Raw genomic sequence first — 20,285 nt, forward strand, 5'->3', positions numbered from 1 at the left:
GGGAGGAAGAAGGGAGGAGAGAAGAAAAGGGGGTGAGAAGAAATGTACAAAAAGTGAGAAGTGAGAGAAACACCTGGCAAGGGAAGTTGAAGTTGGTGAGCCTATGATGCAGGGCAGGAGGCCATGGTGGCTACAGACCTCTTCCACTGATATAGGGGGGCTGCTCTTTTATTTATTTAGTCATTTTAGCAGTGCTTGCAGCATATGGAAATTCCCAGGCCACAGGAGTGGCCTAAACCACTGCAGTGATAACACTGGTTCCTTAATCCTTAACCTGCTGCACCACAAGAGCACTTTCATATCAAGGTCACACACAGCCAATGGGCCCATCATTGAGTCCATGGTGACCCAGGGAAGGAGCAAGTGCGGCCATCACTGACTCTGGCATTTTCCTGTAGCTGTGGCCACCTAGTGGGAAACTGATGTGTGTGCATGTGTGTGTGTATTCTAACCTACACGTTTTTAAACCAAATCCAGCTGACAGAAATTTTTTTTTTCTTTTTCCTTTTTTTTTTTTTTTTTTTTTTTCAGAGCTGCACCCATGGCATGTGGAAGTTCCTGGGCTAGGATTTGAATTGAAGCTGCAGCTGCCGGCCTACGCCACAGCCACAGCAATACCAGATCTAAGCGTTATCAGCATTGTGGCAATGCTGGATCCTTAACCCACTGAGTGAGGCCAGGGATTGAACCTGCATCCTCATGGATACTAGTTAGGTTCTTAACCTGCTGAGCCACAATAGGAATTCCCAGCTGAGTAAATTTTAAAGATCAATGATTCATGAATCGGGCTGTATGCAATCTAACAGATAGAAAGGAATTCCTGATGAGTTGTATACAATGAAAGACTTTATAAGGCAGAAGGAAGCAGGAACAAGGAAGTTATACTAGCAGAAAGCAGACTGGCTGTGGCAAGGTCACTGTCCTTCAGGGGATGGCAGAGTATCTCAGGTAGATGACCTCACTAGTGCTGATCAGGCCATTTCTGATTGACTGGTTTCAAAGTCTATTACTGGGAGAGCTCAAACTGTAATTAAGCCTTGGTTTGGTGACATGGGCCTTAACATAAGTGACTCCACTTTGAGCTTGTTGTTCTTTTTCAAAATGTAAATTATGTGATCTTTTAGCATGTGTAAACTGTATACTAAGAATAAAAAAGATAAAGTGTTCCCTTGTGGTGCAGTGGGTTAAGTGTCTGGGGCTGTCACTGCAGTGGCTCCAGTTGCTGCTATGGTATAGGTTTGATCCCTGGCTCAGGAACCTCCATGTGCTACTAGTGCAGCCAAAAGAAAAAGAAAAAGATAAGGTGTAGGAGTTCCCACTGTGGCACAAAGGAAATGAATTCCACTAGTATCCCTGAGGATGTGGGTTCAATTCCTGGCCTCAACGCCGGCTGAGGATCCAACGTTGCCTTGAACTGTGGTATAGGTCACAGATGTGGCTTGGATCCTGCATTGCTGTGGCTGTGGTGCAGGCCGGCAACTGCAGCTCTGATTTGACCCCTAGCCTGGGAACCTCCACATGCTTTGGGTACAGCCCAAAACAAAAACAAAAACAAAACAAAACAAAAACAAGAAGCCATTTCCCTCCCCAGGGTGAAAGCCAAGGGCTTAAGTGATAGGCCCTGGGGCTCAGGTGGCTGCCCGGGGGGCACACATGACCCAACTCAGGCCTTTCACTTTGCTTCAGGTCCCTCCCCTGTCACCTGAGAAGAGAGGCTCCCTCACCAACCTCTGTCCCAAGCCCATCTGCCCCACTGGTTTGTATATCTTAACCACCACCAATGGAGCATGGTTCCACTTAGGAAAGTGAGGTTATAACTAGACACCCAAAGAAAGCACTAGCAGCTCCAAGAATGGGAGTTGGGGGTGGGGGAACACAAGGAATGCAGTTTTCCTGGTGGCTGGACAGGTGTTTAACCTTTGAAACTGTGCTCCTGTTATGTGGATAAACATGAAGTATGTTAAAAAACAAGGCTTATGGCAAACTAAATGCATCATCTTATGTTGATCCTTTTCTTTCTTTCTTTCTTCCTTTCTTTCTTCCTTTCTTTCTTTCTTTCTTTCTTTCTTTCTTTTTTTTTTTTTTGTCTTTTGAGGGCTGCACCTTGGCATATGGAGGTTCCCAGGCCAGGGGTCTAATTGGAGCTGTAGCCACTGGCCTATACCACAGTCACAGCAACGCCAGATCCGAGCCGTGTCTGTGACCTACACCACAGCTCACAGCAACGCCAGATCCTTAACCCACTGAGCAAGGCCAGGGATCAAACCTGCAACCTTATGGTTCCTAGTCAGATTCATTTCCACTGCACCATGATGGGAACTCCTGTTGATCCTTTTCAAAATCCCAGTAAAAATACAGAGGCTGCAGAACCTTCCGGAAAGTGGGAATTAAGGGAGGAGCCTCAATTGACTGCCTGGTCCATGGGTGCCAAACTGAAAGCCCAGCCGGATTTAGCTGTAGAACCTTCCAGAGGCACTGAGTGTCCTATTTGGCTAGGCTGAGGGTCAGAGTGGAACATAGAGGCTGCTGATATGGAAGCTTGTTTGGAAAGTTCTCAGGTGCCTGTGTCCCTCCCACAATGCCACTGGGCAGCCAGAAGGAGGAAGCTAGGCTTGACAGGGGGTGTAGGGGCAAATGGGATTGGGTGACTACACATAAAGATAAATGGAGACAACCACCATTCCTCATCCTGTGTGCATATTCCAGAGACTTCCAGGCATGAGACTTGAAGACATCTGGGAAATATGACTGGTCCAAGAAGAAAGATCTAAAGACGCTGGTACAATGGAATTCTTATCAGCTGCCAGTTGAGTTGTATCTCTTCCCCTATACAGCTGGCCTTGCAATCTGCCTGTCCTAGTCCCCATTCTTTGTCATGAGCCGGTGTCCAGAGTGTCCAGGGATCTGAGGAAGTATCTAGTTTGGAAAGCAGACCCAAAGACTAAAAAAAAAAAAAAAAACAACAACAAGTTGGGGAAATTGATTTTCCAGGGAGAAGGAAACTTATAAAACAAACAAACGGTCCAGAATATTCTCAGAAAGAAGAGATTGTATTCATGAAACAAGAATAGACTACTATAAAAATGCTAAAGAACTTTTTTGTTCTGTTTTTGAGCTCTTGGAAGATAAAGTTGTGGAAATCTTGCAGAAGAAATAAAAAGCTAAAATATACGTAAAATAAGAGAGGGCCAAAAGGAAATGAAAGGATCAACTAGGAAGAACTTTCCAAATAACGAGTATTCTGGGAGGAGCGATCCAAGGAGACACTGCCTGGAACAACACAGAGGACTGTGTTCCAGAAGGTTCCAGGTACCTGAGGCTGGGTGACAAAAGCTGCATCTCAAGGCAAGTTCCAGAATGAAGCTTCCAAAAAGGACACAACAGGTGACATCTAGTGGCTCAGGAATCAGAGATGATGCAGCATTATCCCCAGCACCCCAGGAATCACCAGGGACTTCCTGACTGCTCAAGCCTGGCTGGCTTCTGAGCCAAGGGCACAGTCCCTTGTGCACTGGTGCCTTAGGCCACCTGGCCCTTTGCTTGCTCAGCCAGGGCTCTGTGTGTAGTGCCCTTCACTCTCAGAGCTCAACACCGTGTGGCTTAGGGACACATAGGAGGGTGGAAACACCAAGAAGAAAAGGAAGAAGTTGCCTTAAGAATCTAAAAACAGGGAATTCCTGTCATTGTGCAGTGGAAACGAATCTGACTAGGAACCATGGGGTTGTGGGTTTGATCCCTGGCCTTGCTCAGTGGGTTAAGGATCTGGTGTTGCCATGAGCTCTGGTGCGGGTCGCAGATTCGGCTCAGATCTGGCGTTGCTGTGGCTGTGGCTGTGGCCAGCAGCTGTAGCTCTGATTTGACTCCTAGCCTGGGAAACTCCACATGCCACCAGCGCAGCCCTAAAAAAGCAAAAAAAAAAAAAAAAAGAATGTAAAAATAGAGTTACCCTATGATCCAGCAACTACATATATATACACACACATGCATCCACAGTATATGGAAGTTCCTGGGTCAGGGATTGAATCCAAGCTGCATCAGCAACTTAGGCCACATCTGCCTCAATGCCAGGTCCTTAACCCACCGTGCCACAGTGGGAACTCCATTTTGTGACACATTTTGTAATTTTTAAAAATCTTTTTAGGGCCACACCCATGGCATAAGGAAGTTCTCAGGCTAGGGGTTGAATCAGAGCTGTAGCTGCCAGCCTACACCACAGAGACAGCAACTCAGAATCCGAGCTGTGTCTGTGACCTACCCCACAGCTCAAGGTAGCACCAGATCCTTAATCCACTGAGTGAGGCCAGGGATTGAACTCAAATCCTCATGGATACTAGTTGGGTTTATTACCACTGAGCCAAGATGGGAACTCCCACATTTCATAATTTAAAAAAGAATCTTCTAAGAATGAGAAGAATAAGGTGGAACCACCATCAGAGAAAAATAGGGAAGTTGGAAGGAGGTTGTCAAGAATGTTGGGCACAGCCAAAAAAACAACAGAAGAGGAAAAAGAAAACCCTCAAACAAATCAAACTTTCAAGTCAAGAGAAGTCAGCAAAGCAGAAAATTGCAAAGAGACATGTGACAAACCCAAGGACTTGTGATGAACCACACACCTCCAGATGGTCACAGTCCCAGGGGCCTCCACCCATCAAGCCCACCCATTGTCCTCAGGCCTCCTTCCCTGGCTGTCCCCTCTCTGCCTGTGGCTGTCCAGTCACTGCCCACTTCCCTGGCCACCCCTCGTGCCTCCCTTCCCCTCCTCCCTTAGAGGTTCCTCTTCCTTCCTCTCCATCCTTTCATTGGGCCTCATGTGTTCCCCAGAAAAACCCAGTTTGGCAGCTTGATCCAGTGGGTCCAGAGGTCCTGAACCTTCCCCTCCAACTCCCTCAGTTCCTCCGGCTGAGAGAGGAGGCTGTGAGGGATTCCATCCCCACCTGAGACCCTTCCTTCCTTCTGTGGAGCCACTTCCCTCAGGGGAGCAGAGACTTTGCAGGGTACCCAGCTCCCAAGAGAAAAAACCCACATCTCCTGTGCACAGATGCTGCTGGAGCAAAGCCAAAGGAGGTGACAGGGACAAACAGGGTTGAAAGTTGGTGAGAAAAGGACCAGTTATCACTGGTTTCATCTGTTGGGGCTGCTGCAACAAAGGACCAAAGGCTGGGTGGCCAAAAAATGACAGAAATTGATGTCTCACAGTCCTGGAGGCTGGAAGGCCCAGATTAGGGTGCCAGCATAGTTGGGTTCCAGGGAAGGCCTGCTTCTGGGCTGTAGAGGCCACTTCTCACTGCATCCTCACATGGTGGAGACCAGAGAAGGGAGGGAGACAGATTTTTTTTTCTTCAGGGCCACACATGTGGCATATGGAAGTTCCTAGGCTAGGGGTCAACACACGGAGCAAGGCCAGGGATCGAACCCGCATCCCCATGGATACTAATCAGGTTCTTCTTCTATTTTTGTCTTTTTAGGGCTGCAGGTGAAGCATATGGAAGTTCCCAGGCCAGGGGTTATATCAGAGTTACAGCTGCTGGCCACAGCCACAGCAACTCGGGACCCAACACCCCAGGTAGGGTATTTCCCTCCTCAATTGTCCTACAGGAGTCTCACCTGCCTCCCCTCAGCAACTCAGCATGTTCTAAAACTTTGAACAGCCTTGAAGAACCACCTCCCCACCAGGGGTAGACACGAGTCTGGGAACCATGACTCAACCATTCCTGGAGGTGAATAAGGCCGAAGCACACAGGGGCTCTAAGGGTCCCTGCATGAAGGTGCATGGTTGGCTTCTCACCAATGTCTTGGTGTCACACCTATACCTGTCTCTTGCTAAAGCACAAACAACACAAAATTCTTTTTTTCTTTTTGTCTTTTTAGGGTCGTATACACAGCATATGGAAGTTCCCAGTCAAGTTGGAGTCAAATCAGAGCTGTAGCCACTGACCTACACCACAGCCACAGCAACGCAGGATCCAAGCCACGTCTGCGAGCTACACCATAGCTCACGACATTGCTGGATCCTTAACCCACTGAGCGAGGCCAGGGATGGAACACGCGTCCTCATGGATACTAGTCGGGTATACCGTCACTATGTTATTCCTGATGGCAGAAAGCTAATGGGGGAATGAGTAAATAAACTGGGGAAAAACTTTGTAACTGCTAAGATCATGAAAATTTGAGTTCTTCTTACAAGGAAAACTCTATTACAAGAAGAAACAAACAAAAAAAGCAGGTAGTGTTAAATTGTGCAGGTAATGTTAGATAGTCAAGCCACGAGTAGCTTAATGTGGGATCTCAGTTTCCAGGGATCAAAGCCAGGCTGCAGCAGTGAAAGTGCCAAGTCCTAACCACTAGACAACCAGGGAGCTCCCTGAGCCACCACTTTTTAAACTGTCAGATTATGGAAGGTCAAAAAGACTGGTGACGAGCCGCTGGCGTTTCTGCCCTGAGTTGTGTCCCCACCCCCAAATTCCTATGTTGAAGTCCTAACCCCCAGGATCTCAGAATGTATTTGGAGATAGGGTCCTTATAGAAGTGATTGAGTTAAAATGAGGTTGTTAGGGTGGGCCCTGGTCCAATAGGACCAGTGTCCTTACAAGAAGAAAAAAAATTTTTTTCTTATGACTGCATCTGCAGCAAATGAAAGCTCCCAGGCCAGGAACTAAGTCTGAGCCGCAGCTGCAGCCTCCTATGGCAATGCTGGATCTTTTAACCCATCACACTGGGCAGGGGATCGAACCCTTGCCTCTGAATGACCCAAGGTGCTGCAGTCACATTGTTTTTTTCTTTTGTTTTTTGGCCACCCTGGCCAGGAATCAGATCTGAGCCACAGTTGCACCCTATGGCGCAGCAACACCGGTTCCTTTAACCCACTGTGCTGGGCTGGGAATCGATCCTGCATCCTGGTGCTACAGAGACACTGCTGATCCTGTTTTGCCATATGGGGAACTCTTGCAGTCACATTCTTAACCCACTGTGCCAGAGCAGGAACTCTCAACTCTGTCTTAAAGAAAAAGTAACTTGTGTTGCTGGAAGGTAAGAGGCAGTTCAAATTCAGGTAAAACTGAACCAGCAGCCCAGATAAAGTCACCGAGAATCTAATTTCTCTCCTCATCTCTGCTCTGCTTTCTTTTCTTTTTCTTTCTCTCTCTCTCTCTTTTTTTTTTTTTTTTTTTTTAGGGCTCCACCTGCAGCACATAGAAATTCCCAGCCTAGGGGTTGAATCAGAGCTTTAGCTGCTGGCCTATGCCACAGCCACAATGCAGGATCCAAGCCGCGTCTGCAACCTACACCACAGCTCACAGCACTGCCAGATTCTTAACCCATTGAGCGAGGTTAGGGATCGAACCTGCATCCTCATGGACACTAGTTGGGTTTGTAACTTGCTGAGTCACAACAGGAACTCCCATCTTCTTTCTTTTTCTTTTTGGCCGTGCCCATGGTATGTGGAAGTTGCCAGGTCAGGATTTAAACCCGCGCCACAGCAGCAACCCAAGCCACTGTAGTGACAACACCAGGTCCTTAACCTGCTGAGCCACAGAAGAACTCTCTCAGCTCTGCTTTCTGCAATGGCAGCTTTACCCTGGGGTTGCTTCCTACTTTGTGTTCACAAGATAGTGCCAAAAACTACCCCAGATTGGGGTTTCTTCCCCTGGAACCAGTGGGAAAGGAAGGTGCATGCTGAAGCTGTCCCTGGAAGAGGCTAGGAAACATCTACATGACTGAAAATTGAGGTGGATGGACTTCCCCTTACGACAGAGTGGGTTAAGGATCTGGTGTCACTGCTGCGGCGCAGGTTTGATCCCTGGCCGGGGAACTTCTACACGTGGAGGGCATGGCCAAAAAGAAAGACAAGGAGCTCCTGTTGTGGCACAGTGGAAACGAATCACACTAGTATCCATCAGGATGTGGGTTCAATCCCTGGCCTCAATCAGTGGGTTGGATCTGGCATTGCTATGAGCTGTGGTGTAGGTCTCAGATGAGACTTGGATCCTGCTGTGGATCTGGCATTACTGTGGCTGCAATTTGACCCTTGGCCTGGGAACCTCCATATGCTTTGCGTGCAGCCCTTAAAAGCAAAAAAAAAAAAAAAAAAAAAAAAAAAAAAAAAAAAAAAAGACAAAACAAACAAAAAAGAAATTGAGATAGGTGTTTGGGGCAAGCTCAGACCTCAGGAGCCACCTGCCATGTTGTCATGGCAACAGCTCACTAACAACCTACCTACTTATCAATCAATAAGGGTTGGGATCTCATCATAGGCCATCTCCCAGGGAAACACTAAACTGCCGCTAAACAATGAGGCTTTTCTTCTTCAGAGACTGATGTGCAAGGCATTTAGTTGTAGAGTAGCTCAGTGGAACATGCTGGCACTGCACACACACACAGGCATATGCAACCACCCAGACCCCAATAGCTCCCCAACCCCCTCCCCCTTCCCCCACATAAGGAGATTCCTGCTGCCTGGGAGCTGGGTGGGTCCTACAAGTCTTTCCAGACAATCAGCTGCAGGTGAGGTGAGCCTCAGTGTTCGCTGGAAGACCTCTGGTGGCCTTATGCTCCTGCCCCTGCAGACTGTGATACTCTCCCCCAAAGCCAGTCATGCAGCAGACACAGCCCATCCCCACTGAGGTCCCCAAAGGAACAAGTGTGTGTGCACAGGTTCTCTCCAGAAGAGACACAGAAACTGGTAATGGGAGATGTCGCTGTGATGGGAAGAGTAGGCAGACACATACTTTCACAGTAAAATCCTTTGTGCACTTGCAAATCATCGTCAGGATTAACAATCCATAGAGCAAGTTGGAGATCCTGCTGTGGTACAATGGATCAATGGTGTCTTTGCAGTGGCAAGGACATCAGTTTGATCTCCAGTCCAGAGAAGTGGGCTAAAGATCCGGAGTTGCCGCACCTGTGGCGCTGATTCCAACTCCAGTTCCGATTTGATCCTTAGTCTGGAAACTCCATATGCCATGGGATGGCCAAAAAAGAAAAAAAATCCATACAGCAACTACATATATAGGCTAGGGGTCAAATTGGAGCTACAGCTGCCAGCCTATGCCACAGCCCCAGCAAGATCCAAGCTGAGTCTGTGACCTACACCACAGCTCATGGCAACGCCGGATCCTTAACCCACTGAGCGACGCCAGGGATTGAACCCGAAACCTCAAGGTTCCTAGTCAGATGGTTTCTGCTGTGCCCCAACAGGAACTCCAATATATTTTATTTTTAATTTATTTTTTATTTTTATTTTTTGTCTTTTTAGGGCCACACCCACAGCATGTGGAGGTTCTCAAGCTAGGGGTTGAATCAGAGCTGTAGACACCAGCCTACACCACAGCCACAGCAATGCGTGATCCGAGCCGTGTCTGCAACCTACACCACAGCTCACGGTAATGCTGGATCCTTAAGCCACTGAGTGAGGCCAGGGATCGAACCTGAATCCTCATGGATGCTAGTCAAATTTGTTTCCACTGAGCCACGATGGGAACTCCAACAATAACATTTAAAAAAAAATTATTTAAGCCTTTGTTCAAAAATCTGTCAAAATAACTTCAACCCTGTTTTTGGTTTATGGGGGGAGAGGGTTAGAGCTGAAGAAGAGACATGGGCAAGAGAAAAAGTCATTTTAATTTTTATTAAATATACTCTCTTGGCACAAATCTTTAAAATATATAAACATTATATATAAACAAAGTATCTTCATGGCATCAAAATGTAACTCCAAACCAGGCCAGGCCATCAGTGAGAGGAGTGACTGCCAGGGGCTTGGGCCAGTTGTGTGCAGGGCTGGGGGTGGGGGGGCAGCTGTGCTGCTGAGGCCCACTTGGCTGGGAGCCTCCTTGGGGAGGCACGCTGGGGCTGGCAACCCCTCCCTGCTCCTGCCCAGCCTGCAGCTCAAAGGAGGGCGCTGCCCAACTGTCCATGTGGTCTCACCCACCTGGGGTGGACCCTCAGTCCCTGCTGCTTGGCCCAGAGAGCCCAGGGCCCCTGTTCCATCTCCCTGGGAGGGGTCTCAGGGGAGACCTGGGGACCCTCAGCAATGGGCAAGGCTGGGAGAGGAGGTGGGCTGGATGCTACCCAACAGGACAGCCATCACAGGCTGCTTGGGTCCCCAGGAACAGGAGTCTGGGGACAAGATGGGGGCTGGCTGGTGGAAACATGCAGGAAGAACAGAAAGAGGGGCCTCACACCCACAAAACTAAGGCAAGAAAAAACAGAAAAGGGACAGAATGAAGGCAGGAAAGGAAAGTCACAACTGGAAATGCATGTAGCAGTAAATCGCCCCCCCTCAGCCCTTTCACACCTCGTGGCTACTGAGGCCACTGTGAAAACCGACTCTCTGGGCCCCGTGGTCTTGGCATCAGATTGGACTGGTGAGGGTTTATTGTATCTAGACCCAGGACCAGCCAAATTGAAAAACAAAACAAAACAATCAAAATCCAAACATCATTGTCATTAGGAAACAGGTATTTCCGAGTCCCTGTGATACCCAACGGGACCCAGGGAGACTCCTCTGTGAGACCAGCTCCCTGGGGTACACTGACACTTCTGAGCTTCCCGCCTCCAGGCTAGACGCTGTCTGGGGGGCTCTCACTTTGGTGGGAAAATCAAGGCTGCCAGCTGCCTCCATATTCTCCAGTCACTGGAACCCAGACCACCCCATGGGCCTAGGACTGTCCCGTGTTCTAGCCAAGTAACCACCCAGGTGAGGAGTCAGGGACGTGCCAGATGCCATGGGTCCCCCCTAGGAGTCCCCATACCTACAGGCAGAGGGTCAGGGCCAGGGGCCCAGCCTCCGTTAGTACAGCCAGCAGAGTGAGAACGGGAGCAGCCTGGCCAAGAGGAGGCAACCTGGCAACCCAACTCCATTTTGGGTTTTGCTCAAACCCAAACTCACCGTGATTCTTCAAACTCTGTTGCCTATAAGAGCCATGACCCTCCTGGGAACATCACAAACTAGGTAGAGGGGCAACAGAGGGGAGGACCCAATCCCAGGGGGTGTCCCCCGATAGAGGATGGGATCTGAAGAACTCTCTTGGGAGAAGGCTGCTCCCGAGCGGTAGGCTCTGGGGATGGAGGAGTCGTGTCACCTGGGAAGCAGTGGAGAAGGCAGGAAAGGCGAGGTGGGCAGGGCGGGTAAGAGGCTGCATTTTGTAGCCACAGCTGAGCAGAAGGCTGGTCTCTCCCTCACACTCCCTGGGGCTCCCCGTCCCCCTGCCCACAAGCACAGACTCAGAACAAGAAGGGGCCGGCGGGGTCTGCCTCTGAGCCCAGTAGGGCTAGTCACTAGAACCAAGAGTCTGTCCAAGGTCACAGAGTACACCAGGAGGGACCCAGGAGGCAGTTCTGACCAGTCCTGACTCAGGGCGTTCAAGATAATTCCCTCCGTGGGCAGCCCCAGCCCTGCTGAGGCTACTAGAGAAAAGCGCATGAGCCTCGGCCCCCCAGTCCCAACAATGAACTTCAACGGCCACTGGCTTTTTCCTCCGACGGGCGTGCACCGAGCCCAGGCCCTTCAGGTCCCCCTGCTTGTTCCACAAGGCGCATCTGCACGGCTCCCAGGTGGAACCCGGCGCACTCTCATTCCCTAGGCTCCGAAACAGAAGGGGTCAGCGGTCCACCGCGAACTGAAGCTCGAGAGCAGCCGACCCCACCAGCCCCTAGCTCTGCAGGTGCCGCAGCAGGATCTGCATGAGGTCGAAGGTGGTGAAGCTGATGCCCACGGCGATGGGGCCCTTGAGCCAGTTCATGCTCAGGCCTTTGTAGAGGCCGCGCACCACGCCCTCCTCCCGCACGATGGCACGCATGGTGCGCACGATGGAGGTGCGCTGGTGGCCTGTGACGCCGGCCGTCTGCATGCGCCGCCGCACCACGTCCAGCGGGTAAGAGGCCGACTGCCCGATGAGGCCCGCGCAGGCCCCGAAGATCATGCGCTCGAAGGGGTAGGGCTGCAGGCGGCCGCTGTACTCTGCCGGGGGAGGGGTGGAAGGGGCCGTGAAGGGGGCGCACCCACCTGCGCACTGTACCCAGGGGCGCTGGCGCCCACCCTTGCACCTCGCACTCACAGGCGCCTGCTGTGTCACAGTTGCGTTTCAAGACCTGATTGGCTTGCCTGGGCCTTCAAACCCGGGCCATGGGCCTCCTTACTTCCTCATCTCCTGGTCACTCGTTTTTAATCAAATTTGAGAAAGAAGAGATTTTTAAAAGACAGAAGAGCGCAAAAAATTATATAACCAAGTCCGAAGACCCAGAATAAGCTCATACCCAGTCTCTCGTTTCCTGTCTAGTCAAGAAAAAAAATCTCGCTGTGGCCGGAACCCTCTGCATTACCCACACTGCCCGATGGGGGGCACTGGAAGAGTAGCCGGTGGAGAGTAAAACCAAAAAAACAAAACAAAACAAAAAACCACGAAACCTTAGCGGTTAGCGAACCTGACTGGAATTCATTGAGGACGTGGGTTCAATCCCTGGCATCGCTCAGTGGGTTAAAGATCCGGCACTGGCATGAGCTGTGGTGTAGGTTGAAGATGCAGCTCTGATCTGGCATTGCTCTTGCGTAAGCCGGTGGCTACAGCTTCGATTGGACCCCTAGCCTGGGACCCTCCATATGCCATGGGTGCGGCCATAAAATGTCAAAAAGACAAAAAACAAAAAACAAAAACACCCTCGGTCTCACACGCACACAAGGTGAGGAGCTCCCCAACGTCAGCTGATCACAGAAAACCCCTGCAAACAGCCTCACAGTCTCTCGAAAGGGGGAGTTCCCCCCCTCCACTATTTAAAGGATTTATCAGAGCTGCACTACTCCGATGCACAGGTGACCATTCGAGCTACTTCACGTAACAAGGAAACAGCACAAAGGCTTGTTTCTGATACACACAAGTCCATATAAAAGGGTTTCCAACTGCGGTGAGGGGTCCAATCCAGACTCCTAATAAGGAGGCTTCAGGGGGATCCGGGCTGGGGGTCGGAGGCCAGGAACAAGGGACCTTGGCTTTACCTGGAACATTTTCCTTCAACCAAAAAATATCTGGGAGTTCCCGTTGTGGCCCAGCGGAAATGAATCCGACTAGGAACCATAAGTTTGAGGGTTCGATCCCTGGCCTCGCTCAGTGAGTTAAGGAGCCGTCATTGCTGTGAGCTGTGGTATAGGTTGCAGATATGGCTTGGAACTCACATTGCTGTGGCTGTGACGTAGGCTGGCAGCTGTAGCTCCAATTCGACCCCTAACCTGGAAACCTCCATATGCTGGTGGGTACAGCCCTAAAAAGAAAAAAATATGTATCTTGGAGCCAATAAGGCAGATCATTAACGCTTGATCATATCAGGTAGCAGGTATGGGTAGGGTTATATTTTTCTTTGTACTTTTCTCGATTGCACAAGGTTGCTCTGAAAATGAAGCATTAAAAGTCATGAATCCAGCTTCCTCAGGGCTGGCTTGATATGTATCTGCTCCTGAATCAGACACTAGGCCCCCAGCTGGCCCCTCCCAGGGAGTCTTAATGCTCCTGTGCCTCCAGGTCTGTGGGACCCAGGAAGGTGATGCCCTGGCTCCCTGCTCCCTTCTCACCTCTGTGCAGGCTCTTAAGTGTCTCGTAGGTGAAGAAGCTCAGGCCAGCGTAAGGGATGACCCCCAGCACAGTGGGAATGAATCCATGATAAAGGGTCTTCAGCCCCTCTTCTCGCGAGATGCGGATGAAGACGTGAAAGATGTTGCTGTACCTGCAGGGCAGAGTGGTGCTGGAGCCTGTGGGGCTCAATTCACTAATCCTCGCCTCGCCCCAAGGATGCCTCGCCTCATCCAGGGGGCAGGCCTGGATGTTGACAGAACCACCTTGCAGAAGTTCTGGCATTCAGTGGGGCCATGCATCCCAAGGCCATATGCCACCTTCACCACTGGGATCACTCTGCTCTGCTCAGCCTTTGTCTTTCACTTGGAATTTTTTTTTGGAGGGTTGGGGGGCTTGCCCTTATCATGCAAAAGTTCCCAGGCAGGAATCCAACCCACATCATAGCAGGGACCCCAGTTATAGCAGTGACAATGCCCATACTGGATCTTTTACTTGCTAGGCCACCAGAGAACTCCAACTCAGATTTTTTCTTGCTGGTACCCCAGGCATGCATAAGTTCCTGAGCCAGGGATCCAACTGATGTCATAGTAGTGACCCAAGCCGCTGCAATGACAATGCAGTATCCTTAATCCACTGAGTTACATGGGAACACCAACTCAGATACATTTGTAACATGACTATGCCCAACTCAGACTGAAGACTTTGGGTTTGATGGAAGTGGAAATCACCCCCAAGCTGAGAGATCCAATTATTGCCTTTCTGGAACCGCTGCAGAGCCACACGCCCAGCCCGCCCTCAGCAAAGTCAGGGTGGCAGAGCCCCAGCACAGCCTTATCTGCAGCTGGATGCGGACGTCCAGACCCAAACCTCAGGGGCCCGATGGAGGGAGTCACCCTGCGAGCCCCACTAGACAGAGCCCCCTGTGCTGGTGAAAATGTCACAGTGGTAGGACTCACATTTCCTTCGGGGTCACGGCCATCCTTGCTCTGACCAGGTCCAGCGGGTATGTCAGCGAGGCAGCCGTAGTTCCAGCCAGTGCGCCCGCGAGGAGGCGGGGCCAAGGGGGCAGAGCTCTGAAAAGGGGTTGAAGGGGGGAGAAGGTGAGACCCTAAGGGCTTCGGTGCCCACAGGTCTGAGGGGGAGGAAGGGAGGAATGGGCATGAGGTGGCTTCCTTGTAGGGAGCTGATGGGGGGCTGGGGAGGGGGGGGATGTCTCTTGGTGGGCACCGTTTTGGAATTCCCACGGCTGCTTGTATGAATGAATGAACAACGTGCAGCTTCCCTACCCACTGTGGGGCACAGCTGGGATCAGGTTCTGAGGGCAGGCCGGGTAAATAAGAGAAGCTCGGACATGGTGAGCATGTGGAAGACAGAACAGGGTGCCTTGACAGAGGTGAGAGGGTTTTCTCTCTTTCTCTCTTTTTTTTTTTTTTTTTTTGCAGGGGGTGGGGTGGGGGCCCTCACTCTCCGCGGAAGCCATAGTATCTGCCCAGGATGCGCTTGTACTCCTCGTGCGCGCTGAACTGGATGGCGGCGTAGGGCACCACGCGCACCATGGTGGCCGAGTTTCCACGCCACAGGCTGAAGAAGCCTTCGTTGAGGTAGGTGAAGTAGAGGAGCCGGAAGGCCTCCTAGGAGGGGGAGAGGGGCAAGGTCAGTGCCCTCTGCCTCTGCCTCCGCTGCCTGCGGAGCATCGCCTTTGCTGGCAGAGCCCTGACCTCCCCGCCTGCCTTATTTTGTCCAGCCCTGCGCCTGGGGGTGACATAATAATCCAGCCCTGCCTTAGCCCCTACCCCACATTCTCTGGACTCTGCGCTAGGGCCCCCACCCCACCCCCTAGTCCTCTTGACTCCCACAGTTGTAAAGTGAGCCAGGGGAAACCAGGTTGGTCAAGCAGACAGAGAGTCCTACAGAGGATGTTTCATTGGCGTTTGGTAGTTTACCTTTTAAAAATATTCTTTCTTGGAGTTCCTGTTGCGGCTCAGTGGTTAACGAACCTGACTAGTATCAGGTTCGATCCCTGGCCTCGCTCAGTGGGTTAAGGATCCGGCCTTGCCATGAGCTGTGGTGTAGGTCACAGATGCAACTTGGATCCAGTGTGGCTGTGGTGTAGGCCGGCAGCTACAGCTCTGATTGGGAACCTCCATATGCCACAGGTTCGGCCCTAAAAAAGACCAAAAAGAAAGAAAAAGAAAACTTTCTTTTCCTTTATTAAGAAGTAACACCTGCTTTGTATTTTAAAATAAATCAAATATGAAAGCTGAGTTTAGACTGTCAAGTTCCCTCATCATGGCCCCAAGGATAATGTGGATCTCCTGTCAATTCCCAGGGTGGGCTATGTCTAGGCAGAGCTTAGGTTGTAGACAGGGGGCCTTGGCCTTGGCGCCTGGCAGGCCTGGAGCTGGCCGGGGGTGGGGGTGATGAAACCAATGGGAAAAAGCACCTTGACAAGCATTTTCCTAACCCCACCACCCTCCTCCTCTGCCTCTGCCAGATCAGTGGGGAAGAGGTGAAGGCTCCAGAGCTGGGGGTCCGTGACCTAGTGGCTTACCTTGGCGGAAAATCTTTTCGAGGACACTGGAAAAAAAAACCAAAAATATAACAGAGTGATAGATACGAACGAGGGGCCTCCTGAGTCTGTGTGACCCCTACCTAGGGGTCTGGTCTGAGCGTGGGGAGTGAGAGCAGCTCCTGGGAATGCCCCCAGTCTACTAGGGTTGCAGAGTCACCCTCCTCCCAGGAAGCTCCCCCTCCACCCCACTCCCATGCCCACCAACTTCTCCCCAGGAAGGGCAGCCCAGCTGCCACGTGACCTCCTAGGACAGTGAGGGTTTCCGCACGGCCTGTGGGAGGACTCTAGGCAGCCCCCACCCTGGATGGACCCCGATTCTACCAGACCTCTTTTGGGGAGGCCCCTAAGCCCCCAGCCATTTTGGGGGCCAGCCAAGGGGCTCCACTCTCTCAGAACAAGGCCCTGGGATGTCTGACATCTGAGGGCTGCCCTCTCTTATTGATGGCCCAGCACAGGCGGCCCTAACCCGGCTCTCCGGCCCTCCGTGGCTGCGTGGTTCACCCCCTCTCCCCATGGTGAGCTCTGCCACCAGGGGCTGGAGCTGCAATGGCCATGAGGACCCAGAAATTTATATAAACCATGAGGTCTTGGTCTTGCAGCCCTCCTCCTCACTTCCCCAGCACCTGCTGTATTCCTAGGACACCCTTGCACTCCTGGCTGGGTGGACATGGGCACACCTCCTACCCAGCTCCCTGCAGGGCATTAGTTCTGATAACAACAGTGCTGCATGCCCGCCCTTCACTATGTCAGCTCACTCCTCCTCCCTCTCCTTGGGGAGGAGGTTGATATCAATGTTTCCTTGTTATAGATGAGGAAACTGAGGTCCTGAGAGGCTAAGGGGGAACAAGTGGGAAGGGCCTGGCTGGAGTCTGCAGTCCCCTCCTCCCAAATGGCTGAGGGGCAGGGGACCCAAGTTGTGATCATCCTCCTGCCTGGCGTGATGCAGGCCCTGGTCACCATTTGCAGGACAGAAAGGCTCCTTTTCAGGGACGCCCCAGCATCTGCTTAACCCTAAGGAAGGAGGGAGATGGCTTCTTTTTTTTCTTTTTTTTTTTTTAGGGCCGCACCCATGGCATATGGAGGTTCCCAGGCTAGGGGTCGAATTGGAGCTAGAGCTGCTGGCCTAGGTCACAGCTACAGCAATGCCAGATATGAGCAACATCTGAGACCTATACCACAGCTCATGGCAACGTTGGATCCTTAACCTACTGAGCGAGGCCTGGGATTGAACTGCATCCTCATGGATACTAGTCGGGTTCATTAATCACTGAGCCACCAAGGGAACTCCAAGATGGCTTCTCGAACTGGGTCCTCCCAAAAGAGATGTCCATGTCCTCATCCCTAGCACCTGTGGACTTGACCTTAATAGGACACAGGGTCTTTGCAGATATAATTGAATTAAACTGAAGTCCCACTAGGGTAGGATGGGTTCTAATCCAATGACAAGTGTCCTTATAAGAAGAAGAGAGGAACTAGACAGAGAGAGGGGGAGGCAGAGACCGGGGGGGGGGGGGGAGGCGGATTCAGCCCCAAGTCAAGGATGCCTGGAGCCACCAGAAACTGGGAGAAGCAAAGAAGGACTCTTCCTCAGGGACCCAGAAGGAATCCTAGAGACATGTTGAAATTGGACCTCTGGCCTCCAGAAAGTGAGAGAATAAGTTCCTGATGTCCTAAGCTGCCTGGATTGTGGTATTTTGTGATGCCAGTCCTAAATGCTAACTAACTTTCTAAGTGGATTCTAAAGAGGCATGTTAAAAACCAATTTTCAGGGAGTTTCCACTGTGGTGCAGTGGGTTAGTGATCTGGCTTGCCTCTAAGGAGGCGCCGGTTTGATCCTCAGCCTGGCACAGTGGGTTAAGGATCCAGCATTGCTGGAGTTCCCACCGTGGCTCAGCAGTTAATGGACCTGATTAGCATCCATGAGGATGCAGGTTCGATCCCTGGCCTTGCTCAGTGGGTTAAGGATGCGGCATTGCTGTGAGCTGTGGTGTAGGTCACAGATGTGGCTCGGATCCAGTGTGGCTGTGGCTGTGGTGCAGGCCGGTGGCTACAGGTCCGATTCTACCCCTAGTGTGGGAACCTCCATATGCCACAGGTGCAGCCCTAAAAAGACATAAAAGAAAAAAATTCAGATCCAGGAGTTCCCGTCGTGGCTCAGTGGTTAACAAATCCGACTAGGAACCATGAGGTTGCAGGTTCGATCCCTGGCCTTGCTCAGTGGGTTAAGGATCCGGCATTGCCGTGAACTGTAGTATATGTTGCAGACACGGCTCGGATCCCACATTGCTGTGGCTCTGGCACAGGCTGGTGGCTACAGCTCTGATTAGACCCCTAGCCTGGGAACATCCATATGCCACAGAAGCGGCCCGAGAAATGGCAAAAAGGCCAAAAAGACAAAAAAAAAAAAAAAAAAAATCAGATCTGGCATTGCTGCTCAGATTCAGCTGGCTCAGAAACTTCCATATGCCGTGGGTGTGGTCAGGAAAACAAACAACAAACAAAAAAAACCCCAATAACCATCCATTTGCAGTGCAGTTTTCGGAGGTGCCAGTGGAGGAGGAGAGTGATTACCTGGCAGCTTCTCTAATGCATGGGACAGATAGTCAGGCAGCATTTACCTTGGAAGATGATTTTGGTTCGGTCCAGGGGAGCTACTGCTGTTTTGGCAAGAGCACCAGCCAGGGCCCCCGAAAGGAGGGAGCTGAGAACTTGCCTGTGATCACTCTGCAAAAAAACACACACACACACAAACACATGGTCTGTCATCAAAGGTGTCTGCCTGGTCACTTTCCTGAGAGGAACATCTCTCTTCTCCCTCTGGCCCAGGCACATGGTGGCCAGAGTGACACAGCCTTGCTGGGCCCTGGGCAGGCTGGGGTGAGCTGTGGCGGGTCCAACAGCCAGAAACTGATGGGACATAATGAATAGGCCACAAGAACCATCCACGTGAGAGGTAACATGCTAGCTGGGCTGTTCCGTGAAGTTCCCAGTTCTTAGAGATGGCCTATGACAGGACTGACTCCAAACATGAGTCACCCCTGACCTGTCCTTCTTGCAAGCCTTGGTTCCACCCATTGCCTATGTGTGAAGTACTTTTGCACTGCAGTATTTCAGGGTAAGGTATCCTTGTGATCTGAGGGGTGGGTAGGCAGGATCAGGCAGGCAGACTCTGACTCTGAGCAGCTAACTGCCTGTGTGTGTGTGTGTGTGTGTGTAAAAGCATGCATGAATGGAACACTCAGAAGCACCTGTGAAAAGAAGTAGGGGGCCTGGGGGAACCACAAGGGGGGCAGGGTGGCTGACACAGGGAAAGGAAGGGGGCACAGGGAAGACAGGAGAGATGAAAAGTGGGTGGGGCTGGACCCCACAGAGTGTGGGGGGCCTGGCAAGGAAGCTGGTCATTGCCTAAAGAGAAGCAGAGGAGCGTGGAAGGTGAACAAGCCATTTAAACTGGAACCAGAGAACAGGCAACTCCTCCAAAACCCAGGATGGAGACGACAGAGGCTGGGTCCAGGTGAGGCTGTCAGAGGGGAGGGATGAGGGGGTATCTGGGGGAGCATTGGCAGCCTGGGTCCGAGTAGACATAGTGGGGTCCAGGGCAATGCCCTGAGTTTGCTCAGCGCAGCAGGTGGCTGGGGGGGGAGGGGCTGGGTCTGTCCACACTCCTGACCTGGCTCTGGGCCTGTCTTGACTGATTGCAGTGACTGAATGGCCGCTCTGGTCTTCTGTTTCTCATCTTTTTTTGTTTGTTTGTTTGTCTTTTTGTCTTTTTCTAGGGCTGCACTCGCGGCATATGTAAGTTCCCAGGCTGGGGGTCTAATTGGAGCTGTTGCTGCCGGCCTTCGCCAGAGCCACAGCAACGCAGGATCTAAGCCAAGTCTGCGACCCATACCACAGCTCACGTCAACACCAGATCCTTAACCCACTGAGCAAGGCCAGAAATCGAACCTGCAACCTCATGGTTCCTAGTCGGATTTGTTAACCACTGAGCCACGAAGGGAACTCCTGTTCCTCATCTTTGACACAGTGAGGCACTGTCTCCTGGCCTGGGTCCCAGATATTATCCCAAGTGTCCTGGATGCTCCCAGGGGCCCTGTTTGCTCTCCCCTAATGTCCCTGGAGCACCCTCCACCAGCCCAGCCCACCTTTCCCTA

The 20,285-nt window shown here is 51.5% G+C and overlaps 1 protein-coding gene across 15 annotated transcripts in view; it reads right to left on the bottom strand.

The window, feature by feature from the left end:
* Positions 1–497: 497 nt before the first annotated feature.
* The window catches only part of SLC25A42 (solute carrier family 25 member 42), a 57,550-nt gene continuing 37,762 nt past the window's right edge, over positions 498–20,285 (bottom strand). For 5 of the 15 annotated variants that reach the window (XM_085012274.1, XM_085012269.1, XM_085012270.1 and 2 more), the window contains 7 exons: positions 18,750–18,855; positions 16,111–16,136; positions 15,503–15,723; positions 15,024–15,190; positions 14,516–14,632; positions 13,559–13,710; positions 9,608–11,956 (listed from right to left, as the gene is read on the bottom strand). In XM_085012274.1, the coding sequence (XP_084868400.1) occupies positions 11,649–11,956; positions 13,559–13,710; positions 14,516–14,632; positions 15,024–15,115 (669 nt within the window). In that variant the 5' untranslated portion in view covers positions 15,116–15,190; positions 15,503–15,723; positions 16,111–16,136; positions 18,750–18,855 and the 3' untranslated portion in view covers positions 9,608–11,648. The other 10 variants (XM_021083444.2, XM_021083445.2, XM_021083448.2 and 7 more) reach the window with 6 other exon arrangements.

This window comes from Sus scrofa, chromosome 2, assembly GCF_054392235.1.
Source record: "Sus scrofa isolate SSC_HxYL_T2T_F1_AM1 chromosome 2, Sscrofa_HxYL_maternal_Yorkshire_Landrace_v2.0, whole genome shotgun sequence".
Taxonomy (NCBI): domain Eukaryota; kingdom Metazoa; phylum Chordata; class Mammalia; order Artiodactyla; family Suidae; genus Sus; species Sus scrofa.